The 21,906-nt window shown below is 40.5% G+C and overlaps 1 protein-coding gene across 3 annotated transcripts in view; it reads left to right on the top strand.

Moving 5' to 3' along the window:
- The first annotated feature begins 2,493 nt into the window (after positions 1-2,493).
- Positions 2,494-21,906, top strand: part of LOC133503334 (discoidin domain-containing receptor 2-like) — a 36,152-nt gene continuing 16,739 nt past the window's right edge. The window contains exons 1-2 of one of the 3 annotated variants that reach the window (XM_061824858.1): positions 2,494-2,623; positions 12,769-12,872. In XM_061824858.1, the coding sequence (XP_061680842.1) occupies positions 12,791-12,872 (82 nt within the window). In that variant the 5' untranslated portion in view covers positions 2,494-2,623; positions 12,769-12,790. Of the gene's footprint in view, positions 2,624-3,350; positions 3,383-12,768; positions 12,873-16,339; positions 16,393-21,906 lie in introns of those variants that run through there. The other 2 variants (XM_061824859.1, XM_061824860.1) reach the window with 2 other exon arrangements.

Below are 21,906 nucleotides of genomic sequence, written 5' to 3'. Positions count from 1 at the left end.
TGCCCCTAAGAACAAGTGTGGCATTCTTGGAAATGGGACTTGGCGAGCGTTGCACCGGAAAAAGTGCAGTGTGCAATAATGAACGGCTCCCTATATGTGAAAATTGGAACTGAACCTTGATTCCGAACAGTATTCTCCCATAGGAGAGTTTTCGCTTCCGTTCTTTGTTGCGCGTTGCTTAAAAAAAGACAAATATGTCGTTCTCAGCAGCTCACTTGAGCTCCCAACCCAACGTTCACCTTGAAAAATTGATGAAACCTGATCTTTGCATGTTTGGATGAGTCACTTCTGATGATTTTATAATGCATAACTCGTGTCTTTGCATGACGCCACCGTAAGACGACTCCCCTTTTGTGCATCTGCTTTGACCATTTTCTTCTGACAAACTGGACTCTTGAGTCATCTATTTTCCAATTTCTATAGCGCTCACCCTTATTGGGTGAGTGGCAGCCTGTCCTGGCTGATTTTGGGCGAGAGGCGGCGTACACAGTGGACTGGTTGCCGACATGATACACGGTGCATATACAGTGAAGAAAATAAGTATTTAAACACCTGGGAAAACCAATGTTAATATTTAGTACAGTAGCCTTTGTTTGCAATTACAGAGGTCAAACGTTTCTCCTGTAGTTTTTCGCCAGGATTGCACACATTGCAGGAGGGATTTTGGCCCACTCCTTCACACAGATCTTCTCTCGATCAGACAGGTTTCTGGGCTGTTTCAGTTACATCCAAAGATTTTCTATTGGGTTTAGGTCTGGAGACTGGCTAGGCCACGCCCAAACCTTGATATGCTTCTTACGGAGCTACTCCTTAGTTTTCCTGGCTGTGTGTTTCCAGTCATTGTCATGTTGAAAGACCCAGCTACGACCCATCTTCAATGCTCTGACTTAGGGAAAGAGGTTGTTCCCCTTCCCGCGATCATCCTCTCCTTAATACAGTGCAGTTGTCCTGTCCCATCTGCAGAAAAACACCCCCAAAGCATGATGCTACCACCCCCTTGCTTCACAGTAGGGATGGTGTTCTTGGGTTGGAACTCATCATTTGTCTTCCCCCAAACACGGTTAGTGGAATCATGACCAAAAAGTTACATTTTAGTCTCATTTGACCACAAAACCTTCTCCCATGACACTCCTCTGTATCATCCAAATGGTCATTGGCAAAGCTAAGACGGGCCTTGACATGTGCTGGTTTAAACAGGGGAATCATCCGTGCCATGGATGATTTCAATCCATGACGTCTTAGTGTATTAGCAACAGTCCCCTTGGAAACGGTGGTCTCAGCTCTTTTGAGGTCGTTGACAGTCAGTCCTGTCGTGTAGTTCTGGGCTGAATCCTCACCTTTCTAAGAATCATTGAGACCCGACGAGGTGATATCTTGCATGGGGCTCCACTCCGATTGAGATTAACCGGCATGTTTAGCTTCTTCCATTTTCTAATGATTGCTCCAACAGTGGACTTTTTTCACCAAGCTGCTTGGCAAGTTCTCCGTAGCCCTTTCCAGCTGTGTGGAGTTGTACAATTTTGTCTCTGGTGTCTTTGGACAGCTCTTTGGTCTTGGCCATGTTACAAATTTGAGTTTTACTGATTGTACGGGGTGGACAGGTGTCTTTATGCAGTTAACGACCTCACACAGGTGCATCTGATTCAGGATAATACATAGAGTGGCGCTGGACTTTTAAAGGCGTACTAACAGGTTTTTTTGAGATCACAATTCTAGCTGATAGACAGGTGTCCAAATACTTATTTGCATCTGTACCACACAAATAAATCTTTAAAAAGAAATCACACATTGTGATTTCTGGATTTTTCTTTTTAGATGATCTCTCTCACAGTGGACATGCACCTACGATGAAGATTTCAGACGCCGCCATGACTTCTAAGTGGGAGAACTTTCAATATATAGGGTGTTCAAATACTTATTTTCTTCTCTGTAGACCTCAATTTCCAATCTTCAGTGCACTTGAGTTTTCGGAATGTGGCACACGTCCTCCAAGTCTCACCTCAAAGAATTGGTGAAACTAGTTCAACATGTTTGAAGGAGCCCATTCTGATGATTCTATAGCAACTAAAACAAAAAAAACAAAACCAACTTTGTATGATTGCTTTATAAGACAACTATTTTGTGTATCTGCTTTGACCATTTGTTCCTGATGACCTGGATTCTGAGTCATAATATATGACTTAAAAAAAAAAAAAAAAAAGGTGATCTAGGATCTTAAAGATCATCTAGAAAATGCTTGGCCGCCCGTTTTTAGATTCTTGTGCAGCGGCACAAGCATTACCTTGAAGCTCCAGTGGCTGTCAAAAAGAAAGACTCTTTTCAGGCCAGGAAAGAAAGCTTTCTGATGGAGCCTTTTGGATCGGGCCTAAATTGAAACCTTATGTGTGGGGTGTGGAATTCTGGGACTTTGGCTGGCTCCCAAGAATCCACAGAATGTGAGGGATTTTTTTCCCTTCTTTCTTGCCTCTTTCTCCCTCTATTTTCCCCCCTTTTTATCCCTCCTCCTATGTGTGCGGGGTTGTCTTACATCAGCCCGAGCGCAGGCGCCACCGAGACGTTCATGCAAGCCTGATCTCCGCACTGGAATACTCCTCTTTGGACAAATGGTCTGAAAGAATAAAACGTAAGTCCAAACTTTTCTCTTATTTCTTATTTCGTATTTAAGTTTCTGGCTGTAAAAAAAAAAAAAAATAAAAAAAATAATAATAATAATAATTAAATCAAGTCTTGGGTAGCGTTTGGGGTCAATTTGGTGCTCTTGCATTGATTAAATACAGAATCAAACACAGGAAAAAAAGTATTTCTGAAGTGAACATCGTGGATCCCGGTGCATAAAAACTGTTTAAATTCAATGACAAAAGTTAACTAGATGTAAAAATATTTAAATATAGCTAACACTGCTGATGTTTTCCAATCCCTCACCGGTTCTCTCACACGGACAAATCTGATATGAACTTTGGAGGTGCTCGTAAACTCCCTGCTCCTCATTTTTTTTCCATACATCATCTTGCAATTTGCCCAAAAATATAAAAAGTTAACATGAATTTGACACACATGGACCTCACATTGTTAATTAGTCAAATTAGTCAGATTTGCTATTTCAATGACAGAATAAATCAAGCTTCAAGCATATATTTATTAAGGTTGAACCCTCGTAGTTATTGATGATTTTTTCATTCATTATTCGGTAGTTCATCAATACTGTACAGTACACGTTAACAGACGTTTCTTGACCTTTACTGGCCGCCGTACTAGCAAGTGCCAACCCATTTATCATAATTAGAGGGCTAATAAACCTGCTTAAACATTTTTTTTTTTAAACTAAAGATTCCTTCACACAAGAGAAACAGATTAAACTGAGCTACTACGTACGTGGGCGGCTGTGAGTAACAACACAATAGAAGAGACATATTTTTATTATTAATCATTTCAATGATAACTAACCAAATTTTACGTTTACAACTGAACGCCAAACGCTATTTACTCCCTAAGGCTGTTCCCAGCCAGGAAGTAACAAGCTAATTCAATTTAGACAACCAACAAAACGATTCTTGAACGATTGTTTTGGGTAATAAAACTGTAGAATTGTTTCAAATGACCAACTTGAGCTAGTGCTTTATCGAGAGAAAAAGAAACAAACAGCGACTGGACATCGTATTACCTATTTTAGTGCATTCTGGGACTTGTAATATTATCCTTATTTGTTTTCTTTTGTAACATTTACATATAATTACTATTGAATTTTTACCTCTTTGATCTTAAAAACTCAAACCAAAGTTTCTAGCCTGGGTTGATGTTATAAACAATTGCTGGTGTGACTGTCAGCAATGGAGACCCTTAAATGACTCCCTTTCTCCCTTTATCGTGTATTTTTGTCTCTGAATTATAAGAAATGATGTCTTTGGCCAATCAATAATTCTCATAGGGATCTAGTTTGGTCTAGTCTGCAAAGGAGGTCAATGTGTGGTCATCTCTCGGTCACCCGCCACATGCAAACACCTGCATGTGTCACCTACGTGACACTCAAAACAACAGTTTGCCCACCGCCGTGACACCTAAGGTCACATACGCGACCTGACAAAACGTCTGCTTTGGATTGTTGTCAATGATGTAGGATTGCGCTTTGCTACTAACCTTTAAAAGTACTATATACCTTGAATATTAGTATGAGGATAGAAAGAGTTGGAACAAAGTACCTGAACACATTGGTTCAGGGGAAAATCATAAAGAAGAAGACGGAATGAGCAAAGGCTGAAAAGATGGAAGGAGCTTAGCAAGTGAGAAGGAAGGATGGTAGCAACAAGTGGAGGAAGGAGGGAAGGAAACAAGAAGGGTGGAAGGTAGGAATGGAGTAAGGAAAGATAGATGGAAGGAAGGAAAGATAAATGGTATGTGAGAGGCCAGGACGGATGGAAAAACGGATGGTAGAAATGAAAGTAAGGAAGTTAGGAACAAAGGGAGGCAGGATGGATGGGTGGAGGGTAGGAAGGAAAGAAGCTACCTACTTTTAGCACATTCTAAAATAATGAATAAACCTCTTAGATAAGTTCAATTAACTGTACATTCAATATTTTCAATAGCAGTATAATCGGTGTAAAAAGAAGTCAGCCACTGTGTAATGACGCTTTGAAGAAAGGCTGAAAGTAACGGAATGAGCTTCGCTAGTCTTTTCATGCTCGTCATTATGCAACACGCTGTGGATATTCGCATCCTCTCGGGCAACTTCATTTGTACACACTATTGATATTGTTTATATTTCATTAGTTTCCCTGCTTGTGTGTATGGATGAGCAGAGATCTCTGCAGCTTTTTTTTTTTCTGGCCCCAACTCTTGTTATTTTCCCATCTCATACTGGCGCTTTTTAGACGTCAGGCGCTCTACTTGGGCAACAAAACACGTTGCACAATTGCAGGTGTTGTTTGGGGGGGAAAACAACACATCCCTCCAAAATTCAACACCGTCCGCTAGGTGATGCTGGTTGACTCCCAACTTGTTCTTATTTAAAATAAAATATTTCCACATGGGACTTAACGTCAAATGAATTCTGACAGTGAATCGAAAAACTCTTCACAGCCCCTGTTCAAATACCAGGTTTCTGTGATTAAAAGGCCAAGAGAAACCATTTCAAAAACCTTTTCCGCCGTTAATGTGACCTGTACAACTCAAATGAATTTGTTATCCATTGTCTTTGCCACTTATCCTCACAAGGGTCGCGGGAGTGCTGGAGCCTATCCCAGCCGTCAGCAAGCAGGAGGCGGGGTACACCCTGAAGTGGTTGCCAGCCAATCTCAGGGTACATAGAGACAAACAGTCGCACTGACAATCACACTTAGATTTAGAGTCTCCAATTACTGCATGTTGAAGTGGGAGGAAACTGGAGTGCCTGGAGAAAACCATGTCGGCACGGGGAGAACATGCAAATGCCACACAGGCAGGACTGGGATTCAATCCTGGTCTTCAGACCTGTGAGGCCAATGCCCTAACAGGTTGCTCCGCTGTGCCACTCACGTTTTTTCAGTTTATTTTTACATGCTCTCCTGAAAAAAACCTCTGTACATCACAAAAACCTCGCATTTGAGGAGGGGTGTGTAGACTTATTATACCCACTCTAACTTTTGTTCTAAATACTTTATTAACAGCACTGGAAATACTTTTGAATAACCTCTCTGGTCATTTACACTGTGATTCTTCGCTGCAATACTTTCAGTTTTATGTTATTTACCTCAGAATTTTCCTGGTCATACAATTTTTTTGGGATGAAATTTGAATACATGAATGCTGTCACAAATATGACTACTATTTTTTTCTAAATACAGTGGTGCTTAGACTTGAGGGGGACTTAGCACACAAGTGTCTCGAGATACAAACCGTTGCTCACTTGATTTTTTTTTTTTTTGGGGGGCGGGGATCTGACTTGCGACATAATATAACATAAGTCTAATAATTACACGTGTATTTAAAACAATCACATACTTTAGAAAAGTTATCTTAATGCTGAAAAACATTGCAAAATGACATAAACAGACTAATGGGTAACCTCGATGTTGCAGCATTATAACGCTTTATGCAATGGATATTTTAACACGACACACTGCCAAATATGGGCAATATGGGCATTTTCTTTATCCTCTGCAACAAAAAATAAATACTGCGTTTCACTGATTCAGTTGTGAAACTCTTCTTTGCGTGTCAGTATATCTGTATTGTACTGCCCCCCGGTGGCAAATGCATGTAGACCAGAAGGCGCACGATCTGGCGCTGAAATGGATTAGGATTCGGATAATTTTTTGGAAAAAAAAATATTCACTAAATAGATTGATTGCTTATATATATATATATATATATATATATATATATATATATACCGGTACATTCTATTTTGTTATGTTATGGCAGTACATATACAATGTTTGTTTTGTCGATTTGCAACCACATTTTCATTTGGGGCCCACTCGGATCTGGTTGGATTATTTGGATTTCATGTTTTGCCATAAAAGTTAAATATCTGTGACGCCGCCCCCCGGAGAAAGGTGTGGGCGCCGACATGAGAGGAAATAATTGACAGCATATGTTGCCGATCTTATAAACACTGCCTGAGCACCAAACCACTATAGTCCACATACTGTGCATTCACATTGGGCAGTGGTTTTCAAACTGGGGGGTGGGCCCCCTCAGTGCGGCGTGGTGTCATGACAGCGGGGGGTGCGGATTGTTTCAGCCCCCTCAAGGGTTGAAATAAAATGATCACCAAATATTTGATTGAAAACATAACAGTCCAAATGTTAAATACAAGTGGACTATATTGAACGAATATACTGTCCTAAATAAATTAAGGCAGACAGTTTGAACATTAAAATCTGATTTTTTTATTTTATTTATTTTTTTTGTGTACGACTAGAATTAGTGTACTCCTACCAGACTGAATGTTGTGGAAACTGTTCAGTAATGTATAAGTAAAATAAACCTCACAACTGCGATGCAGATGTGCCAACCATTCGACCGCCATTCTGTCTCACATTTCACGTGATGGAGGAAGGTGATTATTATTTTTTTTTGCCACTCCCAGTTGAAGTTTATTGTCGGACCAAACATAAAACAAAGAATTGCATATCTTAGCCTGTAAGTCCACTAACTAAATGCTAACACAAACAGCATAGACATTCTGATGAATACCGTCTATGTAGTTTTGTTACTACAACCCTTTAAGCAATAGATATTTTAACGCTAATGTTGGAGCAACACATGTAGACAGACTGTGGCGGTATTCACTGGTATCTGTTCTTTATTTTCTGCGAATGACTAATGTTACTGTTGAGGAGTTGAGTCATCTCGTCTGTCTCCTTGTATATCCTTGTTTCTATTATACTGGTGGCCAAGGCAGGCACACCAGAGTGAGCAATACATGGATTGGAGGCGAAAGTATGACAAAAATAGCTTAATTCATAACATTCTATTAAATTATCTCAATATTGTATTTTGGTGGATGAGCTGTAAAGTGTTGGCTTCACAGTTCTGAGGTCCAGGGTTCGATCCCGGCTCCGCCTGTGTGGAGTTTGCATGTTCTCCCCGCACCAGTGTGGGTTTTCTCTGGGCACTCCAGTTTACTCCCACATCCCAAAAACATGTAATATTAATTGGACACTCTAAATTGCCCCTAGGTGTGATTGTTAGTGCGGCTGTTTGTGCCCTATGATTGGCTGGCAACCAATTCAGCACTCCCGCGACCCTTGTGAGGATAAGCGGCTAAGAAAATAGAAGAATGGATGGATATTGCTTTTTTTTTTTTATAAAGTGCCCTGTTATATAGCTTGCGCTTTTAAAATACACATTACAAACATTTTTGCTGTTATTTTGGCATGGCTGAAACGGATTAATAGCATTTCCATTCATTTCAAACGGGAAAGGTGATTTGAGATTTTGAGTCACAAATGAACCAATTAAAAATCGTATTTCAGGGCACTGTTGGATTTTGTAAATTGTGCACCCTTTGAATGCGCTTTTAAATGAGTGTTTAACTTGTACAAAAAAGTAATGTTGATGCCTGGGAAAACACGAAAAGCCTTGATGTTTGCTTTTTGGTTGCCCTCGCTTTACTCGGGAGCGTTGAGTCACGTCAAGCCGCAGTAAGTTACGTAACTCCACGTGTTCAGGTTATCGGGAAGTCATCGGCGTGTGCGCCGCTTTACAGCCGATTCATCCTTCTGATATACTAGTGCGTATGCCGAGGGGATCATTTGTCCTCTTCCACTTCCTGTTCTTCCTCCTTGATATATTTTGTTTTTATGGCACTGTCCCCCCCCGCAACCCCCATCCTTTCAGAAGAAGAAATTCAAGTCAACAGTCGCTCTACGATGATGCAGTCAACATGGAATAAATATGGATTTGTACTTTGGACTCATGCGGATGAACGGAGCGCAAGAAATTTATCAGACCATAAAAAAACACACAAAGAAACAGTGTATTTAAAAATTCATGAATAACAATGACATTTTAGAATCAATATGTAATTTTTATTATTATGCATATATTTCTGAAATAGCGGGGAAAAAAATTCTCGTAATATTAGATTTGTTCTAAAAAATGAAAAAATGATTGTTTTAGCATTAAAATATTTTTATAAATACAGTACCTCTATTTTTCATTGCTTTATTTAATATAATCAAATTATTTCTGTATTATTTTGCATGTAGGTGTGAACAGGTGGATATACATATGTTATACATATATATGTGTGTGTGTGTTGTGTGTGTGTGTGTGTGTGTGTGTATATATATATATATATATATATATATATATATATATAAAGAGAGAGAGAGAGAGTATAAGTGTATACAGAATATAAGACATAATATGTACAGTGTATTACATTTTCATTCAAACAAATTCTGACTTCATGCTCAGAACATTGCATCTTTTTCTTTTTGTCATGGTTTGTCTTTTTTTTTTTCCTAATACTCCACTGCCGTTACGTAATATTGTAATAAATTGTTATTGTTATCGCCGAGCGTGTGAAAGGAGAATGATGAACTGGTTTGTTCTGGCCCGCGGTCGTTTGAACTCGGCTCCACCTCCCATAAGTCATGAGAATAAATCCACCCGTGATGGGTTTGTGCAGCTGGGCCTCGAAACCAAGCCCCCCGGTCCTTTCCAGTTCTAGTTCGTTGCGCGCTTCTGGAGCTGGAATCTGAGTCGTGTCGCGAAAATTGACCTTCGATCCTAAAACAACGAGAAAACTTTAAATGAAACGATTGATGGTTTTCAAATAAAACTTCTAGTCCAGCTCACCTCAGTTATGCTTTTTTTTTTTATTCATCTTTGCTTTTCGTACACATTTAAATTTTGTAAAGCAGACGAATACTCTCAACAACATTCGGGAGATTTCAACTGTTTTTCATGATCTTTTGTACGGTGAGTCTTTTGCCACCATACCCCAAACTTATAAAAAAAGACAGAAGATTGTAGTCACGTTCTATGTGGTATTGAACAACAGGTACTTGCCAGAAATTCCTGCAGCCCCTTCAGTGTTGCTGTCTGTCTCTTGCCAGCCTCCCAGAGCAGTTTTCTTCTTTTCTTTTGATTCATGTTAGAGACACGTCCACTTCTTGGTAATGTCACTCTTGTGGCATATTTTCTCCTCTTTATGATGACTGTCTTCAGTGTGTTTCATGGTATATTTAATACCGAGCAGATGTTTTTTTTTTAATCATTACTTTGCTGATATAATTTTGATAAAAAAAAAAAAAATGTAAAAAAAAAAAAAAGTCTACCAGAACATTAAACTTTATTTACGGTTAATCATAGGAACTTAAGATGGTGGCAGGTTTGTTTAGAAGAGTGTATACAGACTAATGCAACCACATTATTTTTTTTTCCTCTTGAAAGGATTTGTTTTTCTTTTCAATTGGGTTGTGTATGGAAGGAAATTAATTCCACCAGGATTTGAATTTGAAATGCCACAGAAAACAGGATTTGAATTTGAAATGTAAAGTGATCACATTTTCAATAGTTGCTACAATTCGCTGTCTAAAATTCGCTGCCTGAAATTCAACTGGCTATAATTCGCTGTCTGAAATTATGTGAAAGTATATGATGTCACGTGACGAAGAGCGTAACTGCGATTGGCTATGTGTTCGGTTCTGACCGGAAGTAACCTTGCCTGGTGGCACGGAAAGTGAATTTTAGACAGCGAATTGTAGCAACTATTGAAAATGTGATCACTACATTTCAAATTCAAATCCCGTTTTCTGTGGCGTTTCAAATTCAAATCCTCGTGGCACTAATTTACTCTCACAGTTGTGGGTCACATTTAATAGCGGACAAAGTTTTTAAATGATTTGTTTCATTTAAAACTGCGATTGTACACTTGTCTTAGGTACACTATGCTTTGATTTTTCAATGATAGAATGTAAAAAAAAAAAAAAAGTAAATTATTTTGTAGCTTCCCCAAGCAACTGCTCAGAATTACATTTTGCAATGGTGAAAGGGCCACTGTTATGAAATGGATGATTTTTAGTATGTTATTAATTAAAAAAACGACAGACAGTCTGGACCAATCTTTTTTTTTCACCACAAAACATGATTTTGACGTATGTGGCTTTTTGTAACTCCCGCCATGCAAATCCTCTGGAGGGATTTGTTTTTGACAAGAAGCAGGAAGTGGCGTTGAAGGCAGTAGCGCGCTCAAGCATACTCGTTTCTTTCCATTAGTTTTACCTCCGGGAAGATAGCTCGTTGTTCCTTTGTGTTAGCCAAAATGGCGGCTCGTTGCATTGCTGGATATTGCTCTAACACTCGGGAGGATGGATTCGCTCTTCAAAAGTTTCCAAGAGACCTGGTTCGTCGTGAAAAATGGATTGCACGGGTGCAAAGGACGAGAGCTTCGTGTGTTCCAAATGACAAGTAAGTGCGTATACAGCTACTAAAAAAATAATAGTTTGGGGGGGACCACGTAATCCGTCTCTCATAACGTAATAAAACACCCGCCAAATGTGTCGATGTGCGCGTTGGACGGCTTCCCCGTCGGGCTCGCCGGCGTAGGCTTCCGCGTCATGCCTCGCGGACGAGCACGGCTTCGGCCAGGCGGGCTCATACATTCTGTCTGGGAGTCTGTTGTTAGTTCGAAGTGATCTGCATATCATCTAAATATGGTTCGAAACGATAGTGTAATATTGCCCAGGTCACTTCACTCGGTTGTGAGATGTTCTCTTCCTCGAAAAGAGGTTCCGTGTCAGAAGGGGCGTGTTCATCTCCCACACGAGGGGCCACGGCGTCTTTTCAATGGCGAATGTCCGGGGTGACGTCACGGGTAGTAGATGCAGCCAATATGCCGGCCACTTGGATGTCAAATAACATTTCTGCAACTTTGCGCATGGATGAAGCGGTCTCCGCTCATATTTATTTTTTCGTATAGACATTGAAGTGAATGTTATATGTATTTTTCATTTCAATATATATTTTACAATCTTTATAGGGCTGACACTTGACCTTTAACTTTGTAAAGGTTTATGTCAGTCAGGAATGTTAAAATGTTCATGAAAACATTGCCTATTTATGACACTTTGAGCCCGGTTCAGTTCACTTGAAAATGAAAACTCGCATACCCCTCCGTTCAGTCAAAGGCCAAAAAGAAAAACAAATAACCTTCAAGTCGGCCAAGACCCCAACGCATACAGAGGCCTTCACAGGAAAGCGTACATCCATATCAGGTTTTTTTTTTTTTTACGGGCGTCCAAAAAGCACACAAGCTGACAACTGTTTTTGGTTTCATTAGATCGGAGGTGAAGGCGAGCTTATCCTGGAAAAGATAGGAAGTGGCCGTAACCTTAGCGGGCGCCCGGAAGAGCTTAGCGAGGAAAGCGTTTCGGCCGAAGGGACGTGGGCGGGTCAGTCAAGCGTCAATGACTTGGTCAACACGGCTCACACGGCATCCATTTAAGGGGGTTTATTTGACGCCTCCGGGTGATATTCATCAGTGGTGCGAAGTCACCAAGAACAAGTACTTCGTTACTGTACTTTACTTTTTTTCTCCCCGAGTATCTGTACTTTACTGCCGCAAAGCAATGCTGAAGATTTTAAATTGGTCGGACCATGGAATGGTACTGTGAATTTTGGGTGCCAAAACTTTTTTTTCCCAGTCACAAGCTGTCGCTTGGTCGATTTCTTCTTTGTGTTGCAAGCAAAAATGAGTGATTTAAAAATTTATGAGTGCCAAAAAGCTCGTTGATTTATATGGATATGATTACTTGTTCTGGATACCGTTTTTCCTCAGATTTTGGCATTTCGTGAAATATAATTACTTTGGACTTGGATCGTGTTGCTTTCTCTTTTTTTTCCACAACTGAAGTAATATCATCATATCATCCTCTTCAGTTACATGGATTGGATCCTGTTTTTGAAATTGCCCTGAGAGAAAAGAAAATAAAGTTCCTTGTCATTTGTCAACGTCTTTCTTTTGTCACACAGCCTTTAGTTAGTATTAACATTAGTATTCATACCCTCAATTTGTTACAAAAGTGGGTTTGGTGGGTGTTGTAATGCTCTTCAAAAGTTTGGGGTCATCCATATCTACATTGTCCATATATATACACTACCATTCAAAAATGTGGGGGGGGGGGCACTTTGAAATTCACTATTTTTCAGTCAGTCAGTAGACCATTACAATAGTCAAATCTACTTGAGATCAGTAGCGTATGTACTTTTGGTGTAAATAACAAACCGAGCTTGACCGCCAGTGTTCACATGTTTTTTTATTTTTTGTGTCCATGTCAGGATCCATTCCATTTTTTTTGTGATGAAGCGCCCGCGTGATGCCCTCTTGTGGCTGCTGCTCCTCGTTTCCTCGCTCGCATGCGTCAGCTCACAAGTCAACCCAGGTATGTTCTTTCTTCAGCATCACAATTTGTCGTCATCTTGTGTCTCACCCAGCACGCAGAGGGCTTTGCAAATATTAAACCGAAGCAACTTTTGTCAGTGTTGGCTTTTAAGGCCGAGACGCCCAAGATTTTGGATAAGTTGTGCTTCGTGGGAACCATGTGGTCTACTGTCTTTTCTTTTTTTTTTTTTTGTGGTTTCTTTGATGCCTCCTCACCCCAGCGCGCTCTGCTGCTTGGGTGTTTTTTGTGATGTCACTAAAATAAAGCTAATATTTGACTTTCTTTCACAAGGAAGTCATTTGTTGTAACATTTGGTAGGCAGAGGCAAAAAAGGAACCAGAGGGAAAGTTTGGGGTCATGGATGAAATTCTAGAAATGTAGCGGGAGCCAGTAAAAATCTGTTTTGTTTTACTTGTTGGACGTATTTCTAAAACTACATAATAATTAATTGTAATTGCGTCAGAAAAGGTCACAGTGAACTCCCTGTAAAAAAAAAAAAAAAAAAAAATGCCTGATCCCTTCCACATCCTTCTGCTTCACTCTTCCCAGTCTTTTGGCGCACTCGAGCCGAGCGTGTTGTGAAAGTCCAACTTTGATGACAATAACAGGAATACTGTATCACTGTTTTCTATCGAGCAGGCTTAAATACTCAAATCCGATTTGTCTGGTTTTGCAATCCATTGAGGTCTTTGTGCAGAGATTTTTTTTACAATCATAACACCAGGTGAGGAGAGAGAGAGCAGTGTGTTCGTTTACGTGCAATGATTAGTTGATCCTGTGCTGTAAATTGTCTCACTTACAAAAGAGTAATAGTGTGCAGCTCTTTTTATGCTTTTTTTTTCCATCAGTAAAATCATCTTTGAAACATCAAATGTTAACTGTTGCAATGAACGTTTAGACAAATGCACTTGCATTCACCACTGTGGACAATTTAGAGTTTAATGATCCTAACATGCATTTTTACAAATCCGTAAAAATATACGCAAGCCCGGGAGAACATACAACTCTGCACAGGAAGGGTGAGATTCGAACCCCAAACCTCAAAACTGTGAGGAACACATGCTAATGACCACTGATCTTAAAAAAGAAAAAAAAAATGCGGTGTGTCGATTGGTTGAAGGCAGTTGGCTGCCATCTTGGTACTCCCAAAACGTGTGGAGAACGTGGTTTACAGGTTGGATTATGGTGGAGTTTTTCTCAAAGTTTGGCATGTAGAATTAAAACTGGTCGTGTGAGCTTGACACTTTTTCGGTTCTGGTAACATGAAGGATTTTTAATTGGGCTTGGTAAGCCAAAATAGGATAAGTCCAAAGGAAAGACGTAGCACCGTGACAACTAAGAAACCTTGCATATTACCTAGGGCCTGATTTCCATGACACTTTTCCCAAAATACGCTGTGAAGCACTATCATCATAACAGCAAAAAGCTAAGCATACTATTGTCATAAAAACATAAAATTTCAAGTCAATCAGTTAGAGATATTTTTTAAAATAAGGACTCGCAATGGGAAAATATATGCCAAATGTATTGTTCATTGGTTGTCTCTGCGACGTCCTATTTCAGACAGAAAATTTTGACTTGTTTCCTCCCATTTTAAAATCAAATTCAATTTGCAGAGTTCTGTATTATGAAATTCATCAAAAATTTCACCGATAATGTGTTCTCCACTGAAGTTTAGGAAAATATTTGCATCGCTTTTTCGCGAAAAACCGTTGGCCTATAAAGGTGAAGCACAGAGTGAACACTGAACAACAACTACTGTAAACAAAACTTTGTTCAAGTGAATTAAGCTAATCAGAAAATAAAAAACCCTTTACAAACAAAATTTAACAGTGTCAAAGTAAATCTTTCTAACTTACCTGTGGAATGTTTTCTCAGAGCCACGAAACTGGCACAGGTGTTGGTTATTTTGGGAGTACCAACATGGCGGATATCTGCTTTCGGCGACTAGCTTTGGTGGTCAATGAGCTATCCAGTGTTTTTTTTTTTTTTTTTTGATAGTGCTAATGACTATAGGAGACCATGCTGCCTTTTCAAATTTGTGACTTATTTCTCATCAGTGGATGAAGGCTTAATTTCCCCTGTTGTAGATCTCCTTTGTCTGTACGCTACAATAGATGGTAGGAATGTTGATAAAAGACAAATCGCGTGGATTGTGACTGCCTCCGCGATCGTTTTGGTCATTCTCACCCGCTTTACGGGTGGAGTGAGTGGGTGTGGGGCACGACAAGCACTGGTCCATTTCAATTTCAATGTAAACAGATAATTGCTCTTCAACTTTTAATTTGGTGTCATTTGACCTTGCTTTGCTGTTTTTCAGTGTGTCTGGGTGTGTGTGTGTGTGTGTGTGTGTGTGTTTGTGAGTGTGTGTGTGCGCGTGTGCAGGCTCACATACAAATAAATGAGCGAAAACATGCTTGCTGTGGATACAGTTTTTCTATTGGAGTCTGTGGCTAATGCATACCAGACATTCTAACATCAGGAAAGTTCATTCAAATAGTCTTTCTCCTGTGAGTGTCTGCGCGTGTGTGTTTTGTGTATGTGTGTGTCCATAAAGGACTCTTCGTGCGTCAGATTGTGGGCAAAGTTCAGCAAGTTCACATTTCAGGAAAAAAATAAAAATAAAGTATTTTTTCCGACCCGAGGATTTCTCACCAGACCTAACAAGCCAGGTCAACCTGCTCTAATGTATGGAGGCAAGATACTTTCTAGAAGAGTCTTCCCCCCCCCCACGCCCACCCCCCATTAAACAGCCACTAGTGAACTTAATCGAAATGCCGAGCGAAGCCAACTTTCCTCTGTCTAAAATTCCCTTGTGATGGAGTTTACACCATCTCTGTCTTTTCCATCCCAGTCCTGAGTGGGTGAACGTTATTTCACACTTGAAGAAGAAGTGTGTTTGTGTGTTTAGAGTATACAAAGGCAAAAGACAATCATTGTTATTGACAAGCTGTTGATGTCACAAATCTCCGGTGCGGGGGCGGACTCAAATGCAGGACTTCCAGACAGAGGCATGATGTTCAATATGGTTTGTTCCAGAAACTGGGTCATACACGGTGTAGCAGTACAACAGGGCAGAGGGACAAAAACGCTAGGCTAGGCCAGAACCAAAAGACTTACAGCAAAGGTTTGATGACTGTGAAGCAAACTAACTAACTCAACAGGACAGGATAAAAACAAAAGGGCACAGAATCGCTGTGACTAGTGCTACAATAACTTACGCGTACAATAGGAGAGTCCCACGGGGAGTGAATGCAACTCACTAACACAAAGCAATGAACTGGCAAATGCCAGTGACAAAAGCTCCACTTTAAATGCCTGCCTAATTACAGTCCGAATGTGAAACAGCTTTGACCGGTGACAGGTGACACCGCCCAGAGCAGTGGCCTGGCCACGCCCCTCTTGGCAGTAGCCAAGCCTTGCTCATGATAGTTGACTCACACAGCCGATGCGTTGCTAGACGGCGGACTTGGTGCCAGTCTACCGAATTTGAAATAAATCAAAGTGTCCGACGATTCGAGTGAGTTGTGGCATTGTCGCATTTCTGCTCGTAGGAGGCACTTTCAGGCTGGGACTTTTATCACACGCGACGAAGAAACTGACCTTGTGGAGGTCTGTTATTAAGGTTTCTTGCTCTGCCGTCTAGTGTAATCAGTTCATTTTTTTGTTGAAATGGAAATTAACGAGTTTTGAAGGACCCCTGAAAATGATTCGATAATGGTAGCTTCAACAAAAAAAGGGCAATGTCCTTCCTTTGTCCTTTCGACCATGGATTTTTTTTAGACTTCTTATAGGTCTTCTCTTGATGGACACGCAAATTTAATATTGCTAAAAGGAAATTGGCTCCACGGGCTGAATTTCAAAATTGTGAGTTTTTAGAGTTCAGCTGGTAAGGCGTTGGCCTCACACTTCTGTGTGCATGTGCACTTGCGTGTTCTCCCTGTGCCTGCGTGGGTTTTCTCCGGGCACTCCGTTTTCCTCCCACATCCCAAAAACATGCAACATTAATTGGAGACTCTAAATTGCCCCTAGGTATGATTGTGAGTGCGGCTGTTTGTCTCTATGTGCCCTGCGATTGGCTGGCAACCAGTTCAGGGTGTACCCCGCCCCCTGCCCGTTGACAGCGGGGATAGGCTCCAGCACTCCCCGCAACCCTAGTAAGGATAAGTGGCAAAGAAGATGGATGGATGGATGGATGGATAGTTTCGTATTTTATGGCGAGTTATTGAGCTTTGCCACCAGGGTCCATCGACACGCAATGACCAAAACGCAAATGTTTGAGAATGTTTCCCCCCTGGCTGTATAAAACAGAGTATGTGATGCAAATTTGGAGAATATCATTTGGAGGAGTTCACATTTGCAGGACCATAGAATGGAGCCAAAATTGAACCTTGAATGATGGGTTAAATTGAGTTATTAAATTGGGATCGGTTATGAAGAGCTTTTTTTTTCCTCTCACTCTACTCCTGATAGACATGCCTACCCCTTCGTGGGTTGAATTTTTGTTTTGGAAACATTTTTTATTAGCAGGACAGGTAAATGTATGGATGGAATTGTGGGCTGAGATATTCCTTTAGTATTTCAAGGAGGAGTTCATTTTTGAAGGACAACTAGAAACTGGAAGTGGCCAAAATGATCCTAACCTGCCCAACTCCCTGTGTAGTCTCGGGCAGAATGTCTGGAGAGTTTTTTTAAATGAATCTCTTTATGGTAGACATGCGTACCAAATTTCACGTGGATAAACTGGACTAGATTGAGGGCTGATTTCTTGGTCGGCAAATAGTGCGCTCCATTTAGCCTCACTCATCTCTCAAGACACAATTCATCAACAAACGAATCTAACAACTGGCAAAACTGTTTTGTTGATTTGTAGATCGTCTTAAATGTCCCATTACGCATCAGCGTGAAACGGTTAGTCCATGCTGTGTGTGTATATTTATATTTTGCAGACATGTTGTGGTGTATGTGTGAATGTATTTGGCGCTAGAGTTTAGATGGTAACACGAGTGAACAAGTCTACCTTTCAGAAAACCAAATGATGAGGAGATGGAGGTTTGCGCCGTTTCCCTCTCTCGGCTGTGTAACACAAAGCTGGTGTTTTTCCATCTTCTCCTGGGGTGATATTTTTAGACGCTGTGGCTTCAATGTGAAACCTGATGGGTAGTGTGTGTGTGTGTGTTTGGGGTGGGGGGTCGATATGCGTAAGCATGTAAAGGACTGGCCATGCTGCTCACCTCAGGGGTCACCTCTGAGTGGGTCGGGTAGATAAATAAACACAGCAAAAGCCAACATTTGGACGGCCTGTCTTAACATCCGTTAACATTCTCAAACGGCTCCCTTTCCAACTTGGATGTGCCAAACTACCTTCATACAGACCCAACAATCTAATCTCAGTCAAGACCGACTCTAGTCTTGAATTTGTTGAGGGGTAAGACCAAAACCCATCTCAAATCTTCTAGAGGCAAAACTAGGTCTTGTATCCGTCTTTCGAGGGTAAACCCGAGCCTAGTCTCAATTATTAAGTACCAGCTCTAATTGTTATCTGTCAAGGAGAAAACGCAAGTCTATCTTCAAATCTTTGAGACACAAGACCATGTCAAGTCTTAGTCTTTAACTAGGCAAGACAGCGTGGACTCTTAGTCTTTGAAGTGACAAGACCAATATGAGTCTCAATTTAGTGCAAGACCTTAAGTCTAGTCTTGACTTTTAGGGCCAAGATCAAGTCTAGTCTTAGTCTCAGTCTTCCAATGGCAAGACCAAGTCTAGCTTTTTTCTTTTCTTCTCCTTTTGAAGAGCAAGTTCTAGTCTGGTCCCAAATCTTCTAAGGCCAAGACCAAGTCGAGTCTCTGGTTTTTAAGGGCAAGACCAAGTTTAATCTCAAATCATTTAGTATCTAGTTTATTCTGTAATTGTTTTAGGAGAAAGACAAATCTCGGTCTTCATAGAGCCAACTTTGAGCCTGAAGTTGTTTTAGGGGCAAGACCAAGCCTAGCCTCAAAATCTTCCAGTGGAAAGTTCAGTCTCGCCTCACATCTTTGAGGCCCAATACAAGTTCACTCTCAAATCTATAAAAAAGACAAGACCAAGTTTAGTCTTAAAGTTGAAATATTTAATCAGTCATGTCTGAAATGTTCCTACTTTGGAGTACTTGTCAAGTCTTTCAACTCGAGTTCAAGTTTCATTTGAAGTCTTTGAACACGCATCCAAGTAAAGTCATGATGATTTCAACTTGAGTCAAATCTTAAATCGAGACAGTCCATTGAATCCCACTCTAGTCTCTGAAGTCCTATTCCAAATGTCTTCCCATCTTATGGCTTGAGTCCAGAGGTCTTCATACGTTTTGGGTCCAGGACCAATTGCATGGGAGACATTTTTCCTTATGCCAATTTAACTTAATTGCTGTTTGCGCTCCTAAATGCGATGAGAATTATTTATTTTTTTCAGGTCAACCTGGTGATTCATGACCCAAACTATAATAAATCCTGTTGATTCAAACTGAATAGTTATTCATCACTCCTAGCTAATGTGCACTGCTTAAACCAACAACATAGCTACGATCAGAGAGCAGCCAGTTTATAAACGCACCGAATTGCCAGTTTAGTTATTGAGCTACTTTCCTACCTCGTCTTATTTTTAGAAAAGCAATTTACAAATGTAATTCTCGCCAAGGAACAGATGATATGTGAGGAATCATTTTCATATAGTTTTCTGTTTGAACAAAAAGGAGTCCAGTGGAAGGCAATCACACTGAACACTGCAAAAGACATGGTGCCCATTTATAGGTTGCAAAATTAGAGACTAATCCACGTTGGAAATCTTTGGCCCAACGAAGGTGGAGTATTAGGAATAATCCTACGCAGGCACGAGCAGCCTGGGATTAAACCACCAACTTCCAAACTGTGAGGCAGATGTGCTAACCACTTGTTCACCGTGCTGCCTCCAAATAATTGTTCTCAAATTATTTTGGGAAACCCAAGTTTTGCCCCGCAGTTTGAGACCTCCTGTTTTAGCGTTGATATTCTTCAAGACCAACATCTGACCAACATATTTCTTGATGTTTCCTGTCAAAATCGGGATGCAATTGTTTGGGCCTCATGACCACCACTTCCTTCAGACAACCGTAATTATTTAGACTGCAGAGCATCTCGAATAGGATGAGAATATTAGAAGAGTCTGGCGGTTTGGCTTGATGTGACGTGCTTCTAAATTCTTCCCAGAGAGGTCTGAGGGGAGGGGAGCAAACGTGGCCTGCAAGGTTATTGAGGGCAAGTTGGGAAAAAAAAAATCTGATGAAAATGGAAATGGTTTGCCAAAGTGTATTATATATATATATATATATATATATATATATATCAGGGTTAGCATTTATCGTCTCATCATCGGAGACTCTGAAAAACCTTTCTGCTTTCCACGTTGAGAAAATATTTGGATGAGATCAGCGCAGAGGGAAAGGTGGAGGACAGAGGAGACCTTGAGCTCTGCTGTTACTGGCGTCTTCTCAAAGGAGACCAGGTTTCATGCTCACACTCTTAGTCGCTCCACTACTTCCGTCTGTCGTTCCGGAGCCGGTCATGTGACCCGCTGGCTGTTTCATTTCATTGCGCATACACACAGTCTTTCACTGTTAACGGGGTTACCTGACGGTCACATCCTGTCGGGCGGAGTCGGTCAAATCAGTAAATCCATTTCAGATACATGCCATAAGAAAATCAGTTTGTTATTCAATTTTTATCAAGTAACTTTTGTTTTGAATGGGATTGCATAAGTGTGCACACACTTGCACAAGTGGCTACAGTGAAGAAAATGAGTATTTGAACACCCTTCTGTATTGCAAGTTCTCCCATTTAGAAATTATGGAGGGGTCTGAAATTTTCATCGTCAGTGCATGTCCACTGTGAGAGAGATAATCTAAAAAGAAAAATCCAGAAATCACAATGTATGATTTTTTTTTTTTTTTTTTAACGATTTATTTGTGTGGTACTGCTGCAAATAGGTATTTGAACACCTGAGAAAACCAACGTTAATATTTGTTACAGTAGCCTTTGTTTACAATTACAGAGGTCTAACGTTTCCTTTAGTTGTTCACCACGTTTGCACACACTGCAGGGGGGATTTTAGCCGACTCCTCCACACAGATCTTCTCTAGATCAGACAGGTTTCTGGGCTGTCGCTGAGAAACATGGATTTTCAGCTCCCTCCAAAGATTTTCTTTTGGGTTTAGGTCTGGAGACTGGCTAGGCCATGCCTGAACCTTGATATGCTTCTTACAGAGCCACTCCTTGGTTTTCCTGGACGTGTGCTTCAGGTCATTGTCATGTTGAAAGACCCAGCTACGACCCATCTTTAATGCTCTGTCTGAGGGAAAGAGGTTGTTCCCCTAAATCTCACAATACATGGCCGCGGTCGTCCTCTCCTGAATATAATGCAGTCGTCCTGTCCCAGGGATGGTGTTCTCGGGATGGAACTCATCATTGTGATTTCTGGATTTTTCTTTTCACATTAACTCATCATTGTGATTTCTGGATTTTTCTTTTCAGATTATCTCGCTCAAAGTGGACATCCACTTACGATGAAAATTTCAGACCCCTCCATGATTTCCTAGCGGGAGAACTTGCAATACAGCAGGGTGTTCACATACTTATTTTCTTCACTGTATGTTCAGAACTTAAAAAAATCCATTAAAAGTCATGTTAAGTAGGAATCCACAGCACCATTTAAAGTGGCTCTGGTTACTCCTAAATAAAGTTAAAGTGTTCTCGTTGGCTTTTTCGGACATTTCTGTAGTCACATTTTTAGCAGAATCCGTGGTTCAAATTTTTGGCCATAATTCCAATAGGTGAAATATCTTTGGCGTGAACCATAAGGACACTATATACAGTGAAGCATGATTGTGGTATCATTATTTGCTGTTGGGGTTTTGGTCAAGTTTGAAGGAATCATGATTAGATTGAAATAGTTCTCGGTGTTAGCAGGAAACCTTCAGCCTTCTACGATAAAAAACGAAAAAAATTTAAAAAAGACAGGAAAAATCTGC

This window comes from Syngnathoides biaculeatus, chromosome 7 (genome assembly GCF_019802595.1).
Source record: "Syngnathoides biaculeatus isolate LvHL_M chromosome 7, ASM1980259v1, whole genome shotgun sequence".
In the NCBI taxonomy this organism is placed as follows: domain Eukaryota; kingdom Metazoa; phylum Chordata; class Actinopteri; order Syngnathiformes; family Syngnathidae; genus Syngnathoides; species Syngnathoides biaculeatus.
This window is presented reverse-complemented; position numbering and strand designations above follow the sequence as displayed.